The 22,897-nt window shown below is 35.3% G+C and overlaps 3 protein-coding genes across 3 annotated transcripts; 2 read left to right on the plus strand and 1 right to left on the minus strand.

The window, feature by feature from the left end:
• The first annotated feature begins 5,338 nt into the window (after nucleotides 1-5,338).
• On the plus strand, nucleotides 5,339-6,918 carry LOC125826542 (uncharacterized). Its single transcript, XM_049505894.1, has one exon. The coding sequence runs from the start codon at nucleotides 5,428-5,430 to the stop codon at nucleotides 6,235-6,237; it is 810 nt and encodes a 269-aa protein (XP_049361851.1). The 5' UTR covers nucleotides 5,339-5,427; the 3' UTR covers nucleotides 6,238-6,918.
• A 2,398-nt stretch (nucleotides 6,919-9,316) lies between these two features.
• Nucleotides 9,317-10,282, plus strand: LOC125826579 (uncharacterized). The gene is made up of 2 exons (XM_049505930.1): nucleotides 9,317-9,870; nucleotides 10,109-10,282. The coding sequence occupies exons 1-2, from the start codon at nucleotides 9,364-9,366 to the stop codon at nucleotides 10,112-10,114; spliced, it is 513 nt and encodes a 170-aa protein (XP_049361887.1). The 5' UTR covers nucleotides 9,317-9,363; the 3' UTR covers nucleotides 10,115-10,282.
• Nucleotides 10,283-10,854: 572 nt separating this feature from the next.
• LOC125826655 (uncharacterized) lies at nucleotides 10,855-20,543 on the minus strand. The gene is made up of 6 exons (XM_049506015.1): nucleotides 20,246-20,543; nucleotides 13,931-13,992; nucleotides 13,720-13,855; nucleotides 12,994-13,063; nucleotides 11,565-11,630; nucleotides 10,855-11,123 (listed from the first exon to the last, which is right to left on the minus strand). Exons 1-6 carry the CDS (start codon nucleotides 20,428-20,430, stop codon nucleotides 10,908-10,910), a joined length of 735 nt encoding a protein of 244 aa, XP_049361972.1. The 5' UTR covers nucleotides 20,431-20,543; the 3' UTR covers nucleotides 10,855-10,907.
• Nucleotides 20,544-22,897: the final 2,354 nt, after the last annotated feature.

Raw genomic sequence — 22,897 nt, forward strand, 5'->3', positions numbered from 1 at the left:
CTATTTTTTTTCTTTTATGTATTTGCTTTCATAATCTCCATGTCCACAAAAAATTGAATTTTAATATTTGTTATGATCTCCAACTTTTTCTATAGGGAAAGTGATGGGATGATATTTCATGAGAAAGACACATTAAGTTTGAGTTTCTTTTTGTTTTACATTCGGTGTTTGATAATTGCTGACAAATGATTGTTAATATTTATGTTAGTGCTTTATTATATTGTCTTCAAGATCAGAACAAACTTGAGCAATAATGCAATATGATTCTTCGTAGGAAAAATCACATTCGTAGTTAAGGATCATTTTATGTCTTGATTATGATTTCGTGATGATATGATTCTTCGTAAGAAAAATCACATTCGTTTTCAAGTTAAGAATCATCCTATGTCTTGATTATGATTTCGTGATGAAAATCTTGATTCTTCGTAGAGAAAATCACATTCGTTTTCAAGTTAAGGATCATTCTATGTCTTGATTATCACTTTATTGTATTAATTAATTATTATTTGTAGCAAAAAAAAAAATCATTCAGTTTTGCTTAAATATCAAATAAAGTCATTATGATGCAATAAAATAGACATTTTACATAGACAACGTCGAAATAATTTTCTGATTATAATATAAATACTTAGTGACTTTCTATGATACTTAGACAGAATTGAATGAATTGATTCGTTTTTGTTTATCTCATGTTTGAGTTTTTTTTTTATTCCAAAAAAGCATGTTGTCCTATAAAATCATCCCTATTTAGCATGAGAAAACCCCAAAATTAGTAAAAGCAACTCATTAATTAAGACATACCATAATTAGACAACAATATTAATTTAGCACTAATCTATGCCTTTCACCTCACTCTAATTCTAATTCCTTAATCATGTTTGACCAAATGAGTTGAATTGAATCTCTAATAATACTGCATGAAATACTAGTGATTAGGAAATTAATTGAGTATATAATTAATTAATAAACTAATTAATTATGTATTTGGAATTTGACTGGAATTTATATTTCTTTCTCTCACATCACATCTACATGATGCATTATTGGCTTAACGCTGTTAATCTAGAAATTAGTAAAGTCAAATGTATGACCAATTCAAACTTACCAAAGTGGGGTCCATTTGATGATTTGGCCATATTTTTTGACGTTAATAATTAAGTTGTTGATAAGAAAAAAGTTGTCATTATTATAAAGTCAGAGGTTGAGTTTAAAGGATCAAAAACCTGACCGATTACAGTAAAGTGATAAGTACTATTTCATTCTTTTAAAATGAAATTTCAAGTGTAAATAAATTAGTCAGGTCTAAATCGAATAACATATCATTCAATGCATCTTTTTTATGTTTATACATATAATTTATTTTTTTGAAGTTTATTTATGAAATTACACTAAATATGTCGTGGCGTTATCGTCGTTGTTGTTGTAGGTGTGAAACCAAGAACACAAAAATATTTAGAGGATTGTGTGGTTTGGGGACAAAGAAAAAGACAAAGAATGAATATATACAAACATTTCAATTGCGCGTTCTTTTTTTCTATTGGGTAGAATTTAAGTGATGAAGATGAGTGTCACATAATTACTCAATATATCCAATAATCCAAATACTATTATCTCATTATTATTATTATTATTATTATTATTATTGGACCTTCTAGGTCTTCCAATGCACTTTTCTACTTCAATGCAATTTTTATTTTATTTTTGGTTTGGCCTTTATCTGATGTTCGATATTTTATTTAGGATTCGATTAATTCAGATTTGTATTTGTAATATAAGTTTTATTCGAAGAAGTAAAACTAATCGAGAATGGAAGAATACTTATTATTTTGACTTTCGTAGGGGATTAGTTTGAGCTATATATCAAACTAGATTTTAGGTAGATTGAATTGAACGAATCAGTAATATAGGTCAAGCTAATAATAAAAGGGTAGTGTTATGCATGTTTAAACTTGGATGGATTGGACGAGTCATGCTTTTATGAGTTAATTTTTTCTATTCAATTTTTTTTTCTTTTCTATTTTTAACTAATATTGTCTAGATAAAGAAGGTTTGAAAATTCAAAAATTATGAACCAAGAACTTCTAGATGTTGCAATTAAGAAAATTCCTCGGATTTTAAGTGTTAGTATACTATTGTTTTCCTCTTTCAAGTTTCAATTATTAATTGTTATTTTAAAGTTCAAGATACAATTGATTTTTTTCATTTTATTCTTAGTCGTAATTGCTCTTGAAAACTATAAAACCTTAATCATGATGATATAAGCATATAAACCAAACAAATCAATGAAGAAAATTATGTTTTTATTAAGACATAAAAGCTTGATAAAGGGGGGCTTTTGTTCACTAAAAGTATTATAAACCGTGTTAGATAGTCAGCCATCACATGACTCTCAAATTCAACTTGTGGTGGATCTCGGGAGACAAAGTGAAAATGTATTATCTTTGGCCCATACTTTGAAATGCTCCTCCTTGTGAATTGATTGTTCCCCCATACCTACAACAACTAGAGTGTATTAGGACACTTGAGAGAACTATGTCAGAGGAACTCAACAAAATGACTCGATAACTTTGGGAGAAAGATTGTTCTCTTATCTTTTGAATAGGAAACACATATCATGGTGGAGACTGTTTATTAAAAACACAACAATAGTAAAATAATATTAAAAAATCTTTTAATTTATAATTTCTAAGAAACATGTTAAAGAAAAATACTAACTCATAATTTGAAACGAAGAAAGTATAGCAATAGTTTTGCAGCCCATCTTGTCGAGTGAGTCAATTTTATTTTTTCAATTTATATAATGCAATGTCTCCAACAAATGGCCTCTAAGAGACTCAAGTTTGACTATATCGTTATGAGTTTGGATTTCAGTGGCTTTTTGACTGACTGTTGTCAAGTTGATTATTCTTACTCTCCAATTTAGTTTGTAAAAAAAAAAAAAAGTATTAAAAAATCATTCAATTATGAGATTTGTAAACATTGCATACTAATAAACCTCAATTGGAATTTGGGAAGGCCATTCCAAGAGAAAAAAAGAAGAAAGAAAAGTAAGAGCTAGGACTGAATGTTTGTTAGAGATTGCTTTATATACCTCAGTATGTTATGACTTATAATTAGAGTTTTCAGTTTTCGAGCTCTTGAAGTGAAAAATTCTTTTGCCGATTTGCCCTTCAAATGGGTTGGTCTTTAAGTTTTGTTCTTAACAATTGAACTTACGTCTAACGGGGCATAAGTTCTTTAAGGATGCGGAACATAACTTATGAGATATTATAATGCGGAAATATAAACGCCTTTGAAGAGTAGAAATTAAATACCAGTACAAATATGGCTAAATGTGCAAATAACCCAACACATATAAGTTCTTGGGCCAAGACTTCTATACTGGACCATCCATTGCACTGGGCTTACGTGACAACTCATGATTTAGCCCAACAAAACATCTGCCAACTACGGGAAATTATGATGAGCTTGAAAGTGGGTGGTCTCAAACTTTTGACCTTACATGATCTACGGGGAAACCTACACGGTCAAATAAAAGTCAAACTTGGAAGTATTATCTACCAAACAAATGTGATCAATAGTTCAAGACCAGTCATCTCTAAGATCATTTTTGTAATTCACTCTTGTTGTTCTCGATCTAGGATATATAATCTCCAAAATGTATATACAAGTAGCCCTTCGTTGCCCTCGATTTATTTATTATTATATGTGGAAAAGAGAAGAGAATATAGGAATTAGACAACAAATAATGGAAACGCATATAGAATAAAGTCAGAAATATTTCAAATTATGCAAGTAGCACATATTTCCTACTTATTTAATATTCAAATATACTCTAGCTACTAGAGAAAGAAAAAAATACTACCAAGCTTTCTCGTTGATTATTGAGTGACTGTCTCCATTATGATGTTGCTAGTAAACAACACTATATTTACACCCAACAAGTTTGTGATTGAAGATGGTAAATCTAACATTTCGAAGTTTCACATAGTTAGCAACAAAAATAATTGACCAAGTCCGATTCCGAAAGAATTAACAAAAGCCATAAATTATGATTCACACAACAGACTCCAACACGTTTGCAATTGAGACGTAGTTGAATTATCAAATCCTAGGCCACATGTTCACTTGTCTAGAGTTTTCTTCCAGCTACTGTAGTTCCAAATATGTAGAATTGTCTAAGTTCAGAAAATAGAACAATAAACAGATAACTCAATTATCACAAGGACATGAAACATAACTTGTGAGATATTATGATGTGAATATATAAACTTAGCTCCACGAGAAAGTATTTGCCTCGAGGAGCAAAAATTAAATACCAAACACAAAATAGAAGCAAAAGTGCAAATGGCCCAAGGTATTTTTTATCTTGGGCCAGGACTTTCATACTGGACCATCCATTGCAATGGGCTTATGTGACAACTCTTGCTTTAGCCCAACATGTCCAAATTAGACCCAATGACTTTGAAAATTGGCGGTATTAAACTTTTGACCTCACTTGCCTTATGTAAGAACCTTTGCGGTCAAATTAAAAGTCAAAACTTGAAGTATTATCTATGGGACTACTGCGATCAGAAGTTCAAGACCATCCATCTCCAAGATCATTCTTCTAATTCACCCTTGTTGTTATCAATCTAGAGTATATAATCACCAAAATGTATATGCAAGTAGCCCTTCATTGCCCTTTGTTTATTTATTATATGTGGAAAAGAGAAAAGAATATAGGAATTAGACAACAAATAATGGAAACGCATATAGAATAAAGTTATTTCAAATTTTGCAAGTAGCACATATTTCCTACTTATATAATATTGAAATATACTCTAGCTACTAGAGAAAGAAAAAAATACTACCACGCTTTCTCATTGATTATTGCGTGACTGTCTCCGTTATGTTGTTGCTAGTAAACAACACTATATACACCCAACAAGTTTGTGCATTTATGATTCATACGTACAATACATATATAATAAATCTAACATTTCTAAGTTTCATATAGTCCGGTTCCGGAAGAATTAACAAAAGCCATAAATTATGATTCACACAACACACTCCAACATGTTTGTGATTGAGACGTAGTTGAATTATCAAATCCGAGGCCACATGCTCACTCGTCTAGAGTTTTCTTCCAGCTACTATAGTTCCAAATATGTAGAATTGTCCAAGTTCAGAAAATAGAACAATAAACAGATAACTCAATTATCTCAAGGAATAGAATAAAGGCTCACTCAAAAAGCTTTACCTGACAAAAAAAATATTCAAAAATGATAAGAGCTAGTGATGTGAGGTGTTAAAAGAGAAGAATTTTCACTACCAAAACTAGTATAAATAGATGCCATATGACTGGCCATATCAAGTAAGAGAGCCATAAGAAACTAGAACTCAAATACCAAGAGTCGTTTTCTGTTCAGTTTCTGACGAATATCAATGGCGTCACTTCAGTGCCAAAAGCCAGTTGCACAACAAACTGTCTGCCAGAAAACCACCAACACTGCCAATTGCCACAAGGCGAATGAGCACCACTCTTTGGCTGACAAAATGAAAGAGATGACAACCAAGATGTTGCACCACGACAACCATGGTCAGCAATCTGCCTGCCATGGCGCCAAAACTCAACATTCAGCAGGCCATGGATCCACTGCTATCCATGGAAATCATGGTAGCCACGGCCAGCAGACTGCATGCCATGGCGCAAAAACTCAACATTCAGCAGGCCATGGCTCCACTGCTATGCATGGAAATCATGCTAAGGGACAGAACACTGCATGCCATGATGCTAAAACTCAACATTCAGCAGGCCATGGCTCCACTGTTGGGCATGGAAATTATGCTAAGGGCCAGAACACTGCATGCCATGGCACCAAAACTCAACATTCAGCAAGCCATGGATCCACTGCTACTAATGGAAATCATGCTAAGGGCCAGATCACTGCATGCCATGGCGCCAAAACTCAACATTCAACAGGCCATGGCTCCACTGCTATGCACGGAAGTCATGGTAGCCACAACCAGCAGACTGTGTGCCATGGCTCAAAGAAGGAAGGGGGCATCATGCATAAGATAGGTAGTCAGCTGAAGACCATCAGGAAAAAGAAGAACAAAGATGGACACTGCAGAGATGGCAGTGACAGCAGCGACAGCAGCAGCAGCAGTGATGATGAGAGCGACAATGAGAACGGTGGAAGGAAGAAGGTATCATCTAAATATAACCTATTGTCTATTATTGCTTCTGTATAATCTGATGGGCACTGACAATAGAGAAGAAAAAAAAAATAGATTTCAATGTTAAATGCTCCCTCCGTTTTAATTTGTTTGTCTGGTTTTGACTTGACATAGAGTTTAAGAAAATAATGAAGACTTTTGAATCTTGAGGTCTTAAGCTAAAGATATGTTGAATGTACCAAAATGCCCTTTAATCTTGTGGTCTTAAATATGTTATGTGGAAAGTTAGAATTATAGAGACCTTCTTTTTGCAACGGACTAAAAAGTAGAATAAGACAAACAAATTGAAACAAAGGGAGGGAGTATTTCACAAAATTGATCTAAAACCTGGACATCCACAAACTGTGAAAGGGAACAGATCTTGAATTAGTTAGTGTAACCCTTCACAATACTCAGTTTCATAAAGATAGCAACTTTACTAGTTACCTAATTTACCTTGAAGCCTAAATTGTAATTTTGCTTTTGCAGAAGGAGAGCTGCTGAAGAAGTAAGCTGCAACAATCAAGTGAGTAAGAGACAGAAGCTATACCACTAATAAACTTCTGTTGCTCAATAATTATGTACTTTAATTAAAGGGTGCTTGCTATGTGTGTGTCTCTCTGAAAGAGTCCGGTGTGCTGCATGAATAAATGCAAATACTTCTATTGTACCTATTACCTATGGCCTTTCAAGTAATGAAATAAACTTGTGAGATCAGTATTTTCTCTTCTTTTTTTGGGGGGTTGGGGGTAAAGTAATCGATATTGCCTCATGGTGGAAAATGAAATGAACAAACAATGAGCAAAGACATATTTGCACATAATATCATGGAATCAGTATGAACCGATAATAAGAGAGCAAGGATAGAGGAAAGAAAGAGTCAATTATAATGGAATGAGCATTTTCTCCAGCATTTGGAAACAATTTTCCAGTAATAGCACCTCAGGATTTCAAAGCTGACGAATATAATTTTTGAAGAAGAAGTAAGCAAGTTTATCTTCTTTCTACCATTCAAATGAGATAATAACTAAGAAGAATGCTCAAAATATCCTGGGAACTCCAGAAACTAATAAAAAAATTAGTTAAAATGCAAAATGAAAATAAAAGAAAGGCATAACTGTTCAGGCAGTTTTGCCTTGAGCCGAGGATCTATCGGAAACAGCCCCTACCTCCAAAGTAGGGGTAAGGTCTGCGTACACTCTACTCTCCCCAAACCCCACTCTGTGGGATTACACTGGGTATGTTGTTGTTTGCTTAACCTATTCAGACTACTCATGAACGTATAAGTAAAAGATAGAGTATATTCTATCAGATATTTGAAGGCTTTGATCCTATTGCATTTTTAGAGGAATAAAAGCAGAAACCAGATGATCATTAAATCCAAAAGAAAAATGCAATGAGATACACAAAAGAGACGGATGCACCATCCAGACCCAGGGACAGACGTACAAGCTTTAAGAATGGGTTCAATTGAACCCACCATTCTTGACTAAAACCATATAAATATGTGTATCTGTGAAAAAACTTGAAAAAGCAGCATAAATATTAAGTTCTAAACTCATATTTTTGAAAGAGTTTTGAACCCATTAAGTTCAATTCTTAATTTGCCTCTGTCGGGTCCAGCCTAACCAATGAAGAGAAAGTATGTTGAAACTAATCAAATTCTGGCCGATATATGAAGGCCTGGTGGACTATGCATATTTAGCAACAAAATAAGGAATGCCTATGTTCATAAAGCCCAAACCAAAAGAGATGGAGAGCAGAGATAGAGAGAACAAGAATCTAGTACATTACATAAAAAACCTTTACTGGAGCCTAGGGGTATAACAACAACAACTGCTAATACGCCTCAATTCCAAGAAAGTTGGGGTCAGCTATATGAATCCTCACTTACCGCTTTATTTCATTTAAATCATCTCATGCCAATACTATGCAAATACAAGTAAAAAGCATACAAGTTGTGTGTGCTTTTTGAATTAAAGGTATAGATCTCTGAAAGGTTAAACCACTCCTAGAAAGCATAAGACCTAGAACAGAAGTGCAAACATGTAAAACATATTCTCAACTAAACTATAACACCTATATTGCCTATCTTTTACTAAGAATCCCAAATACTGAAGGTCCGAGAGACAACTTCGTTTTATGTGATTTTAAGGCTACCTCGTCCTTCTTTAAGACCTTCAGGCTTCATCCCATGGTTTCACACCTGCTCATAGCACTGGACATGATCAAACCATCTCAAGTGACCTTCTCTCATTTTATCCTCGATGTGTGCTACTTGAACCTTCTTGTGAAGGTGATCATTTCTAGCCATAGTTCAAACCTAAAAGATGTCGACTACCCTCCGCAACTCTCAGCTAGTGACCTTCAAATGAGAACACCAGAGAATATTCACTATTTACAAATTTGATTAATGATTAATAATTTTTTCATGCTTTCTATAGAAATAATATCTTGATTCACCTTCATCTATTAGTCGGATGAAAATAAGTTTCAGCACTGCTTCTCTCAAAATTTACACTTCGATCCTTCTAAAGGAAATCATTACATTATTAGGGCATCAAATTTTCAACATTTAAACAGCAAAATAATTCCAGCATTTCCTTTTTCTTTTTGGTTCTGTTTTGTATTTGAAGTCTCTTAAGTCTGAACAGAACAATTTCTACTTGTATTTTTTCAAATGAAACAGGAGGAAGAAAAGATAGGGGAATCTCAAAAGGATGGCAACCAGTCTTATTCTTTCTGGAATTTTCATAAAAGCCAAAAGGTCAGTTCATCGTCTACATTACCTCTTCTTCGTGAAGCACAATATATGTGTGGTGGATGCGGTCAAAAGATCAGCTGAAGGATTTGAAATATTTTTGTTTTTGATAACCGACACGTTTAATATTTCAAAGAAGGATTTGGAATATAAACATAAGAAAAATAATTGGCTAGGAAATAGAATGAGATGCTCTTCAAAGTTTAGCCTTTGGCAGAAAAGGAGATTCAAAGATGACAGGACAACTGATGAAAAATAAGAAAAGAATCCCACCACTAATTCATGTTTCTATTGCGTACATGTATATATATAATAGATATATATCAATCATTCTGTGAATATCAAGCAAAAAGAAGGCAATAGTCCAGAAGACAATATCTTTAGTTTCAATTCAATCACTCATGGCATCAGTTCAATGTAACAAGCCCACTGAGCAAAACATTAATCATGTTCAATCCTCCACCGTGAGCAACAAGACTTGCACTCCAACTAGCCAAAAGGCTGTTGGCAACAAGACCAACACTCTGATAAGTCAAAAGACTGTTTGCAACAAGACCAACACTCCGACTAGCCAAAAACCTGTGTCCAACAAGAATAGCACCCCGACAGTCCAAAAGACAAACAATGAGAACCACTCTTTCGCCGAAAAAATGAGAGAAATGTCACACAAAATGTTTCACCGTGAACATCATACTCAACAGGGCCAGAAAGCACACATCCAAAAAGGAGGTCAGCCTGTCTGCCATGCGTCCTGTGCAACTCATGCTAACCATACTACAACTAATGGAAAGAAAAAGATGGAAGGCCACTGCATGCCTATGAGGAAGAACAAACAAGAAAAATACAAGTTCAGTGACAGCAGCAGCAGCAGTGATGACAGTGATAATGAAAAGTGTGGAAGGAAGAAGGTATGATCTGCAATCTTTTACGAATCATTCAGAAGACAATTGTGTTAATATCCCTTTATCTTCATATAAGCCTAGTAGGATACTTCACTTGCAATTATGATCACGACTACAAAGTTTTTTTCTGAAGTAACATGTCTTGAAATTTATAAATATATGTTTTCCTACTTTTGAGCCCATAACCAGAGCACATCAAAACTTTTCTTTACTACAACCTAAAATTCTTGTTTTTGGTGTGAAGAACTAAGAGAGGAGTCCTGCGAAGGATCAGCTACAAGAAGTGCAAGGATGAAAGCAACTTGAATAAGGCATATTTCATCATTATTTCTTATACGTAAATGGTGGAATGATGTGTCATGTTAGTAAGTGTTTATCATTTTGATTATGCAATGAAAAAATTCAATGTTGAATTTTAGCAATCAGAAGAAAGAAGATTTGTTCCATTAATAAGCCAATATGACCATATAATCGCATACTTATTAGCATTACTTAAACCAAAAAAGAAAATGGGTGGTGAGAAAATACCTTATGAACAGGGTTGCACAAATAATGGTGAATGACCACTTATTTTCTTTTCAAAGCTTATAGAAAACATAGAAATCCTTATGAACGGGGTTGCACATATAATGGCCATACGTCTTGGCTATAACCAAAACCACAAACAAATTTTCAGAAACAACGTACAGGAACTTGCTATTTCTTTAAGTGAGTATATACCACATTTGTCATACAGAAGCTTGGACCACTGATGAAAATGAGCATTGAAGTAATGAAATCATAGAAATAGACAAACAGGATACTCTTGAGGTGGACAAAAGAACTAGAGGCCAAAGCTTCAGATACTAATTACTAGTAATACTTCACAGGGAGCAACATTTGTAGATATGCTACAACAATGCCATAAGAAACTCCCCTCCCCCACCCCCTTCCAAAAACTAAAGGAAATATCCTATACACTACAAGGAAGCATTCACGAATCATCTTTGCGCAAACTGGACAAAATATTTTAAACTATCAACCGTTTCTAACCATTAAGCACTTCACCCCTCTTTCACATGATTAGAAACAAAAGTTGCAATAGCATGAACAGCAAGCTTTTCAGCTTCCTCTTGGGTGGACTCAGTCAACTGCAAGTGCTTTTTGCCAATTTTGAAGGAGTGATCACCACCGTCTATCACATATAATTCATTAACACACTTCATTTTCTTTCTTACAGCGTCCAGCTTCTTGAGTGGACAAAGCCCATCTTTGCTACCCTACATGAAAATAAGCCATAACATTTATACAAAATCTCGAGCATGAATAAGTTTACACTTAGCACCATCACCCCCTCCCAACTCCCAAGCAACATAATTTATGATATTATAGTAATGGCTGAGAAAACACGACTGATTGAGCTGTGAATAATATAACAAAGTTAGCTTTACCTAGCAAATTAGCAATGAGTGCACAAAAGCAGTCAAAAAAAATCATAATGAAACATATTTATGTATGCATATATGTCGATTCAAATGTATATCTCAGCCCCACAGATACAAGTACGCATATAGCCCATCTGTAAGCAATTCAGATTTAGCTAATGTGTGTCCATTCTTGTGCGTATTATTAAAAAATAATGTCAGTCTAACAAATAAGCCTGGAAAGATGGACCGTTTTGTCCATGTGATACGGATCCATCTACAACAAAGTGCTTTTACCTGAACGAACATAACAGGTACATCAATTTGTAACAGCAACTCATCTCGTGCTGCACCATTTGCACCCTGAAAGATTTGCGACTAGACTTATAAAAGAGATTTTATTTAAAAATGACTCTGTATATATTCAGTAAAAGATAACTACTAAAATGGTAAAAACAACTATAATAACGGTAAACTTCGCATGCCTATATATGCTGTAAATATATTCACTGCAGTACATACCTACATGCCTAAACAGATCCACCTTTATAACCATCTAAGTAATGAACATCATAATCATGAACATCAAACTCAAAAACTAATGTTATTGCCTTGGTTCTTGATTTAGTTGTTCAGGTGTACCTGCACTTAGTTTATATGACGAGCAGTCTAATCTTAATAATCAATTTAGACCACTCAAGATGGACAGAAACAAAGCACTTGATTTTGGAATAAGACTGAATGTAGCACATCATGCAAGGAACATGTATATAAACATCAAAAGCAAATTGATTCTTGAGTGCAACCAATTGTGCATATATAAGTGCAGCGATGTAAAGTGTGTAGAAAGTACATTCTCAAAACAACTTGTAGCCTCCAACGACCAAAACAAATGCAAGTATTCAAGAACTTTACATCGCAAATTCGCAATAGATATCAAGAAAGATTAGAAAATAATTTCAAGTGCTTAAAAAAAAAAATAGCAACGAGGAAATTAAGAGATTTTCTACTTATAATAACTTGAGATTTATTTAAAGGTGTCCGTTATTTTTCTCCAAATTCAAAATAGTAATGGACTTTTTGACTTATGGAAAAGATATTAATGAAAAATTGTAGAGCAGCTCCTTTGTTTCAAATAGAGGGCATAACAATCCAGCTTTTAAAACTAGAAGAGAAAAAAGATATTTGGATTGGTGTTTATGACACAAACCAACTGGTGTCCAACTGTCATCCCTGTGAGGATGCAAAAACAAGCTAGATTTAAATCCAGCTTACTAGCTTGTGAAAAAAAGAGATGCAAGTTTTTATAAGCTTTAAAAAACCTTTTGGTTGTAAGCTAAGACTAAAAATTCAATCCAGCATGGGAAACATACAAAAATCCATGAATTTATGGTGGGATAAGGTTTTCAGTATGTTAGAAGCATCATCTTTCCACCAGCATTGGTTTACTCGAATTATTTGGACGCAATCTTCCAAAAGGCACCATCATATGAACGTCAGCAAAATACATGTTGGAGGTAGAATCTCGGCTAAGCTTTAAAAAGATTAGACATAAATCTTCCAAATCAATCATCATTAACTCATCCAGCTTTGGGGGGAAAGGGAAAATGAAAAGTAAATAAAACAAAGGTATACATTTTACATGCATCAAAACTGAGCAATAGGAATTAGAGTTGTAATACAGATGGGTAAGAAGGGCAGGAGTATTATCAGGATATTAGATAACCTTTAATGGGTAACCCAAGCAAACGATAGCTGAAGCACCAATGCCATTAACAGCTACCATGCAGCTAACCCTACAACAAAAGAGGACATTTGTTGCAGGTATTAATATGGAATTAAATGTCATTACCTTACACTTAATCAATTCTCTAGTGCACCAAGGCAATAAAATACATTAGATCAGGCAATGTACCCAAATAAGCATGGCTATGTGGAATATTATATATATATATATATAGAGAGAGAGAGAGAGAGCCTTTCTGCATAATATCTAAAAGAAACAATTCAAGCACTGAAATCGGAAAGTAGTAGAACATCCAGCAAACCAAATTTGAGCAGTAACTCATACTAAAAGATAAGAAATCTACACATAAGTTTCTTGTAAAATGCTACAGAGATCAGAATGAACGCATACTGAAATACATATGTGAAAAGAGGTCTAGAAAAAGGACATGGGCATCATTTCTGACTACAACCCTGATACATAATTTTGAGCTAGAAACTCAACTCAACATGAATTACCCCTTCTTACTATTGACAAAGGTTAGAATTAAGTTGTCTGGATGACATCAACTGATTTCGAATAAAATAGAAGAAAGTTCCAATTTGGAAAAACTATCATTATAAGAATAAAATAACACTTGTAGTTGCTACTTTACTGAGAGAAATGTTCAAACTTCAAACATTGATGGTGATACATGGTGTTCCAAACATATGCAATGACGATCACCTTGAACCCATTGACTTCCCTGCCAAGATCAGTGGATGCCCAGGGTATTTAGCAGCCACCTCTTTGACAACATTAGAGTGAAAATCAACCAATTTTTCTGCCTTGGGAGGAGCCCTCCTCTTTCCACCAGACATGTCTGCCATAATCCATAGAATTTCAGCAAGAAAATATTTGCTATATAAGTGTGGTTAAAGTGACCCATAAATCTTACATGGGTAGTCGAAGGTCAGAACTTCAGCAGCGTTCAGTTCCTTGGTCAACATATCCTTCCATCTTCACAAAGCAGTCATAATTTAGTATAGAAGATTTATGCTACGTATAAAGCATGTAGTAAAACTCTAATTTTGAAAAGGCCATTTACAAGTAACTAACATGCTTTCTTGAAATGTCTGGCATACATGGAAAAGAATACTATACAAAATCGTAAAGTCTGCTAATATAGTATAGTTTGGTGATATTTTTGTGTATTAAATAACAACAATGTCAATTTGTTGATTGTTGGAAAAATAGAGACAAAGAAGATAATTGGAATTTTCTATATATTCCCTTTGTGGCTGTACAAGGCTATTTAAACGTAAAGAATGAAAACAAAGTTGAATCCCATCTGTACACTTGTACGCATCTGATGAAAGCAAAAAATAACTATCCTAACAAACTATGTACTATACAAGAAAAGAAAAGAATAATGTAAAATAAAACTATATACACGTAGGCAATCTTCTGGAAAATATCCAAATGGGAAAACTTGACAGCTGTTGAAAGTGAGTACTAATTGACAAGCCAGATCAGAGGGCTGAGATTTCATCACGAGAAACAACTAAATCAACGGTGATGAATTGGATATATATATCTGTTCTTTATTTTTTTCTTTGACCTTGGTAAAGAACACCTTGGTAACATTAATGTTTCATTTGTTTTTGAGCTGAAGGTGAGAATGAGGGAATAGAGATACCAACACCCCCCCTCAAGTTGGAGGGAGGTGAGACGATGCCCAACTTGCCCAAGAGAGATCGATGAACAGGTCCTGATAAAGGTTTGGTAAAAACATCGGCTAGCTGCGAAATCGAAGGAACATAGCTCAGAGAGATCAGTCCGGCAAGGTATTGCTGACGAACGAAATGACAATCCAAATCCACATGTTTGGTTCGTTCGTGGAATACCGGGTTCTTAGCTATGTGAATAGCGGCTTGGCTGTCTGAGAGAAGGGGAACTGGAAGAAGAGAAGGAACAGAGAAATCATCGAAAAGACGTACCAACCAAGTGATCTCAGAAACGACTCTGCGCATTGATCGATACTCAGCTTCAGCGGAAGAAAGAGACACCAAAGATTGTTTCTTGGATTTCCAAGAGACCGGAGAACCACCGAGAGTGATGAAGTACCCACTGATGGAACGACGAGAATCAGGGCAACGACCCCAATCAGAATCACAAAAGGCTACCAGATCAAATGAGGAGGATGAAGAAAGAAAAATACCCAAACCGGGATCGAGGAGAAGATATCGGAGACATCGAAAGGCAGCATCAAGATGCGGTTTGCGAGGGCTTTGCATGAACTGACTTAAATGCTGGACAGCGAAGGAAAGATCAGGACGGGTGTGAGTAAGAAAATTAAGCTTGCCCAACAACATTCTGTAAAGAGTTGGATTCGGGAGAAGATCACCTTCATCCATTCGCAACCTGGAAGTTGGATCAAGGGGGCATGAAACAGGATTCAAATCCGTGCAGCCAAACTCATGAAGTAAATCCAAGGTGAACTTTCGCTGACATAAGATAATACCTGCAGGTTCTCGGATAATCTCCATGCCTAAGAAATAATGAACAGAACCTAAATCTTTAATTTTGAATTGTGAATCAAGGAACAACTTGAGTGAATCAATCTCGGATGGATCATCCCCCGTAAGTAATATATCATCAACGTAGACAGCCAAAACAGAAATGCCACCTTCTGATTTCTTGAAAAATAAAGAGTAATCGTTGAGTGAATGTGAATAACCTTTGAAATTGAGAGCACCGGTCAGACGAGCATACCATTGTCTAGAAGCTTGACGAAGGCCATACAAAGACTTCTTCAATTTGCAAACATGGAAGGGTGTAGGGGCAGTCATACCAATGGGGAATTTCATATAAACCTCTTCCTGCAAATCACCATGCAGGAAGGCATTATTGACATCCAACTGCGAAATATCCCAATTCCTTTTAACTGCAACAGCTAGTAAACATCTGATTGTTGTCATTTTGACAACGGGGGAGTATGTCTCTGTAAAATCAATCCCCTCCCTCTCTATATCTCCCCTAACAACCAATCTTGCCTTGAAACGTTCAACAGTTCCATCTTGTTTATATTTAATTTTATAAACCCACTTGCAAGGTAAAGCTTTCTTGCCTTTGGGTAATTGTACCACATCCCAGGTGTTGTTGGACTGTAGGGCTTGAAACTCCTTATCCATTGCTTCCTGCCAACCTGGGTGCAAGCTGGCTTGAGAATAACTAGTTGGTTCAGAAATATAAGAAACAGAGTTTAATAAAGACTGATTAGAAGAAGAAAGGTTAGAAAAAGGAAGGACAGTAGGAGAGATAGGAGAAGCAAAACAACTCTGAGTGAGGTCAGTGAGAACAACGGAGTTACAGATGTATTCATCCAAATACCTTGGTGGATGATGCAACCTAGTGGACTGCCTGACAGGGAGAGTATCCGGGGTTGGAATAGAAACAGTAGAAGGAGAAGGAATAGTGGACGGAGAATCAGGTAGGGGAACTGATGGATCCTGAAGGGGAGAATGAGGAGAAGAAGAAATAGATGTAGGAGCAGAGGTGATATCTGGTTCATATGATTGAATAGGAGAACCAGAAAAGATAGGAATAGTTGTTGGAACAGTAGGAAATTGAGAAAAAGGAAAAATGGATTCATGGAAAATGACATCTCTTGAAATAAAAATCTTGTTTGTAATGAGATCAAGAAGTTTATATCCCTTTTTCCCAAACGGATAACCCAAGAAAACGCATTTGATTGATCGAGGATCCAATTTGGTTCTATGAATAGGTATGGTAGATGAATAACAGAGGCAACCAAAAGTCCGCAAACCAGAATAGTTAGGAGGGTGTCCAAAAAGAAGTTCATAAGGAGTTTTCATGTTTAGGATTCGTGAAGGGTATCTATTAATCAAATAAGTAGCAGTGAGTAAACATTCCCCCCAAAATTTGATTGGAAGATGTGATTGAAAAAGAAGTGATCTGCAGGTTTCAAGAAGATGTCTGTGTTTCCTTTCGACAACACCATTTTGTTGTGGAGAGTAAACACAAGATGTTTGATGTATAATTCCTTTTGAAGCAAGAAATTTAGTTGCTTCGTCACTGCTTCCCAGTTCGAGGGCATTATCACTTCTAAGAATCTTGACTTTGGTGTGGAATTGGGTCTCAATCATAGATAGAAAAATTTTCAAAGCATTGAAAGCATTAGACTTAGTACTGAGTAGAAAAGTCCAGGTTCCCCTGCTATAATCATCTACAATGGTGAGAAAATACTTAAAACCGTCATGAGTATGCGTTTTATAAGGTCCCCAAGTGTCAACATGAATAAGATCAAAAATATTCTTTGATGAAATGGTACTAGGGAGGAAAGGTAATTTGGATTGTCTAGCTTTAGAGCAAACGTCACAAGGAGATAAAGTAGAGGGAACAGGAATGGAACAAATATTTTTCATATTAGAAAATGGCATGTGCCCAAGTCTTGTGTGCCAAATGTTTACATCAACAGTAGAAAGACCTAAAAACAAAACAGAATTGGAAACTTGTGCATGAGCACTTTGATTACAAACTGAAGTAGAAGGAAAATTTCCTAAACTAGAAATTGCAGCAGGAGACTTGAGATGACTTGGCTTGCTAGATTCCAAAAGATAGAGGCCCCTATTGACTTTACCAAGAACCAGTGGCCTCTTCATTGAAGGGCCCTGCAAAATAGCACCAAACACAGAAAAAATGAGAATAGAGTTGAATTGAAAACACAACCTATAAACTGATAAGAGATTGTAATTGAAAGAAGGAACAAACATGACATTTTTGAGGGTGAGGCCAGGCAAAAGATGTACTGAACCTGACTGAAGAACTAAAGCTCTAGTAGAGTTAGGTAAATTAACATAGACTGGTTTAGGAAGCATTGTGATATTGGAAAGAAGGTTAATATCAGAAGTCATGTGCTCTGAAGCACCAGAATCCAAAATCCATGAAATAGAGCTCAAAGAAACACTGATAAAAGATTTAGGAGATTTAGAAAGAGGAGGATGTGATATACCAGCACAGTTGGCAGCAGCAGTGTCCATTGGAGTTTGTTCACCTTCTGTACCAACCTTCACATTCTGAAGTAGCTGATAGAGGCTATGAAACTGATCCTGAGTCATAGGTCTATCCCCTGCTTGAAGTCCACTGTCTTCAGCACAAGCAACATTACTCTTAGCTCCTTGGGTAAATTTCTTAGACTTTGTAAACTTGAAGTCAGTAGGAAACCCTATCAACCTATAACAATTATCAATAGTATGATTTTGTTTCTTACAGTAAGTGCAAATCAAAGAAGAAGTGTTTTTCTTTCCATCTGGTAAACCCCTCTTCTCCGGAAAAGGTCTATTAACCTCATATCCTTGTTTAGAAACATAGAAAGCCCCTGCACCTGGATGATTAGAAATCTGAACTTCCCTCTGCTTCTCATCTCTAATCAGAAGGGAATAGGCATAGTTAACAGAAGGTAAAGGAACTAGCATAAGCAAGTTGCTCCTAGGTCCTGCATAAGACTCATTTAGTCCCATAAGGAACTGGATTAGTCTAGCATCCTGTTGAGATTTCAAAGTTTTTACCTTCCCTTCGCAAGTGCAATGGCAAGTGCAGGTCTGTGAAACATCAAGACTGTCAAGCTCATCCCAGAGCCTTTTCAACTTGGTGTAGTAAGTGGCAATGTCCAAGTTTCCCTGTCCTAACTCACTGATTTGTTTCTGCAGGTGATAGAGTTGAGGTCCATTGCTTTGCCCAAATCGCTCCTCAAGCTCTTCCCAGATCTCTCGAGCAGTCCTTGAGTATAGAACACTCTCTGCTATTTCTTTGGAAAGGGAGTTCAAAAGCCAAGAAATCACCATGTCGTTACACCTAGACCAAGAGTTTAAAGATTCAGGTGATATGGTGGGTCTAAGGATAGTTCCATCAATGAATCCAATCTTGTTCTTGGCTGACAAGGCAATAAGGATTCCCCGACGCCAACCACCATATCCTTTCCCATCAAATATGGTGCTGACCAGAGTCATTCCAGGTGAATCAGAAGGGTGAAGGTAAAACGGGTGACTAGAAGCAACCACTGGAGTTTCAGATGACCCTGCTACACCAATATTGGTTTGAGAAGGAGTGGCACCAGCAGATGGGGGAGAACTTTCAGTGATAGAATCAGGCATGGTGAAGAAACAGAGATAGAGAATGAAAGCAGTAGGAACAACGAGGAAGAACCAGGATTGTTAACCCTAATGCTCTGATACCATGTTGGAAAAATAGAGACAAAGAAGATAATTGGAATTTTCTGTATATTCCCTTTGTGGCTGTACAAGGCTATTTAAACGTAAAGAATGAAAACAAAGTTGAATCCCATCTGTACACTTGTACGCATCTGATGAAAGCAAAAAATAACTATCCTAACAAACTATGTACTATACAAGAAAAGAAAAGAATAATGTAAAATAAAACTATATACACGTAGGCAATCTTCTGGAAAATATCCAAATGGGAAAACTTGACAGCTGTTGAAAGTGAGTACTAATTGACAAGCCAGATCAGAGGGCTGAGATTTCATCACGAGAAACAACTAAATCAACGGTGATGAATTGGATATATATATCTGTTCTTTATTTTTTTCTTTGACCTTGGTAAAGAACACCTTGGTAACATTAATGTTTCATTTGTTTTTGAGCTGAAGGTGAGAATGAGGGAATAGAGATACCAACATTGATTGAAGCAAAACGATATGGAGAAAAAGCCAGAAAAATTGTAAGGCAAAAGTTGTCATCCCTCCATAAGTGACAAAAGTCATTTTACTCTGCTATAATCTTTGTTTTCCTTTTGTAGTAATCCATTTCCGTTACACCTAACACACCTTAAATCCCAAATTGGCTGATTAGTTATAGGAATCCACTCTATGTCTACTATATCCATAGTTTGATACTTTTTTTCCAGCTCGATATCAGTCTACCACAACCCTCCTCCTTTACCTAAACTTAGAACCTGCTACGTTTAATCAGGTAGGCGGAACTTAGCTACAGGGGTGGATTCAGATGCCTGTTTACAGATTCATGTGAACCCAATATTTGACTATGAACTCAATTATCATTATAATTTTAATTTGACATAGTTGTAGGAACCTACAAAATTCAAAATTTTAGATTTGTCTCTGTTTAGCTATGTACATAAAGTGTATCACATATTATGAAATCAAAATCCATATGACACTCAAATATTAATGCATGTAACTAAAAGCGAAGCTGCATAAAAGAGAGATGACCTGATCATCCAATCTGAGGTGGAAGGAGCACCAGCACCATGAGCAAATACCACTACTGGTGACTTTTCTTTTGAACTTCCATTCACCTCTGCTTCTATTTCTTCTTCCACTTGTTGCTTTTTTCTATCTTCTGCTTCTTCTTTCTGCACAGTACGTCTTCGCTTTGAAGCTCGTCTGGTCGACATTAGTACCGATTCCGGTGGATACAACGCCGGCGGAATTGGATTTGAGCTACCGGAAAAGTGATGCCGGAACTGGAATTTGACGCCTAATTTTGCTGCTATTGATTTCGCGCCAACAATTGGGGAAGTTAGCAGAATGGTAGAAATATGGGCTGGGCTGACGAGAAGATCAAAAGAAATAGGCCCATGGGCTTGGATTTATTTTCGAAATCTTTATAAAAATAGCCGGTTAAATTCATTCTTTGATTTTTTTGTCGATATACATAAATTATAAGTTGATTATACACAACTACACATTTATTTTGCATGATACAATTTTACATAATTCGGTGGATGGCAGTTTAGGTTAATTCTTCTTTGTTTGCTAGGAGCTCGAAGACTTTCAAACTATTATTTAAGGTGAAAGCACTTGAATCACGATGACATAATACATAATATAATTCACAAATGACATTTGCTAAGTGTGTCTTTATAGATAGCATTTTAAAATATTTTTGTGAATACATTTTGTCATTCGTTGAATACGTTTTATAAAGCGCATTTAGAATGCAATTTACAAATTGATTTTCCTAAATGGAATTTGCACACAATTCACGTTTTTTTTCTTTTTGAACATTAATTTACTTTCTTACTATCTAAGTTGAAACTAGTTAAGAATAGACGTTACTGTTTCGATCCGAATTCAGTATTGATCATGTCCAATCCATGTTAACAACTTTTGTTAGTCATACAAGTTGCAAGATATGGGTTATATGGATAACAACACAAATATGGTCGAGATAAATTAGGAATTAATTAACTAAACTACTTTATTTTTTTATTTATCAAAAAAATAAGACCCAAAACTTCCACCTTCTTAGGTAGATTAGCTGTATTTGGATTGGTTGACTTTTGAGTTTTGACCAACTATATATAATCAAGGGGATTTCCCTAGGTCAATTGTATATATTTTAGTTCCCAAATAAATAATTGGTCATTTTCAGTCCATTGTTTTTTGGCCTTTTGAGACTTGATTAAGACTAAGTAAATTTTGTTGGCATTAAATATTTTTGATAATGCAAAGAATTAAAAAATCTTGTCAAACCTATTTAACATGTTGCAAGTTGCAACAATATTTATTTAGTTATTTGTAAATAAAAAAAGAACAAAAGTCCCTCGTTGCTCATTTTCCTCTCTTTATATTGAATTGTTTTTTTATTGAAAGCTAAAATTGATCGTGCTATGAGCAAACAATTCCATATAAATGGTAAGATGTATATGGGTAAGAAATTTTGCGGATGGGGAGAAACTTACAGAAGTAAGAATTGGAAGAGGTGAAGGAAATCCTACGGGTTGGATTATTCGTATGTCTGGGGGACAAATCCTTATTTGAAATGGATGGTATGAATTTGTCAAATGTTCGACAAGCCGCTACATTAGCGGCGCATAAACTAAGGGAAGACCCAACCTAGAGCCAGAAACATTGACCGCAAAGACCACTCGCTTCAGTTCAACATCAATATATATTTTTTTCTAATAAATACGATCAAATAGGTTTGATCTTGTTAAAGTAGAAAGTGCGTACACACTCATCATGTACATGTCCAAAAAATTTCATGGACAAGCGGGCATTATTGTGATCAGTTTATCTAAAAAAAAAATATAACAATTAGATACAATACACTTTTATTTATTTACTTAACAATGTTTTTAAAACATTCAAAAGAAAGAAACTAATAGATCTCCCGCCATTTTGCTCCCCTTATCGACACAAACCACTATCTTCAATTGAAGGTGAAAAACGTTCACCATCTGAATAACGTCCTCTCTCGTAACAAGTAGCATGTGAAAGGTAAAAAGGACGATGAGCTAGTAACCCCACAAATACAATAATGTCATGAGAGTTAGCAAGTTGCACTTTGACGTTTGTCAAAAAATGGAAATATTGCAGGTAAAAATGTTGTCCTTCAATATAACCATAACTAGATAAAAATTAAAATAAAGTGCTCACATGAATTCAATTTCTTCATTTTTGGCTCTTCAAAGAGGGCCCCTATTGCTACTGTTACACACACAACTTGTTACACTGTCTGACTTGCCAATATTTGTTTGTTCATCACATTTGTGTGTGGTGGACTACAGCTCAAAGTGTTGTGTATGTGACTGCTTATCTTTTCACTATAGGACCACAAAGTGTTTTTTTTTTCAAAAAAAGAAATCATTGTAGTTGGTTCTCATGAAAAAAAATGGTTATATTTTTTTTAATTCTTCATATAAAGTTTCGAGCAGGATTGTGGTTAGTCTTCCTTTTCGTTTTTAGTGGGTGGCAAGAATAATTCGTGTAGCATCAACATGAATTGATGGGAGATAATTAGAATCCTAGTCATTTTTTTTCTCGATAGTAATCATCTAGCAAAAACGAAATATATAGACTATTAAAAAAAACAAAAGAACCCCACCATGAGATGGATTAGGAAAGAGATCATGGAGA

This window comes from Solanum verrucosum, unplaced genomic scaffold (genome assembly GCF_900185275.1).
Source record: "Solanum verrucosum unplaced genomic scaffold, falcon-dt-bn FXZP01000060.1, whole genome shotgun sequence".
Classification (NCBI taxonomy): Eukaryota; Viridiplantae; Streptophyta; class Magnoliopsida; order Solanales; family Solanaceae; genus Solanum; species Solanum verrucosum.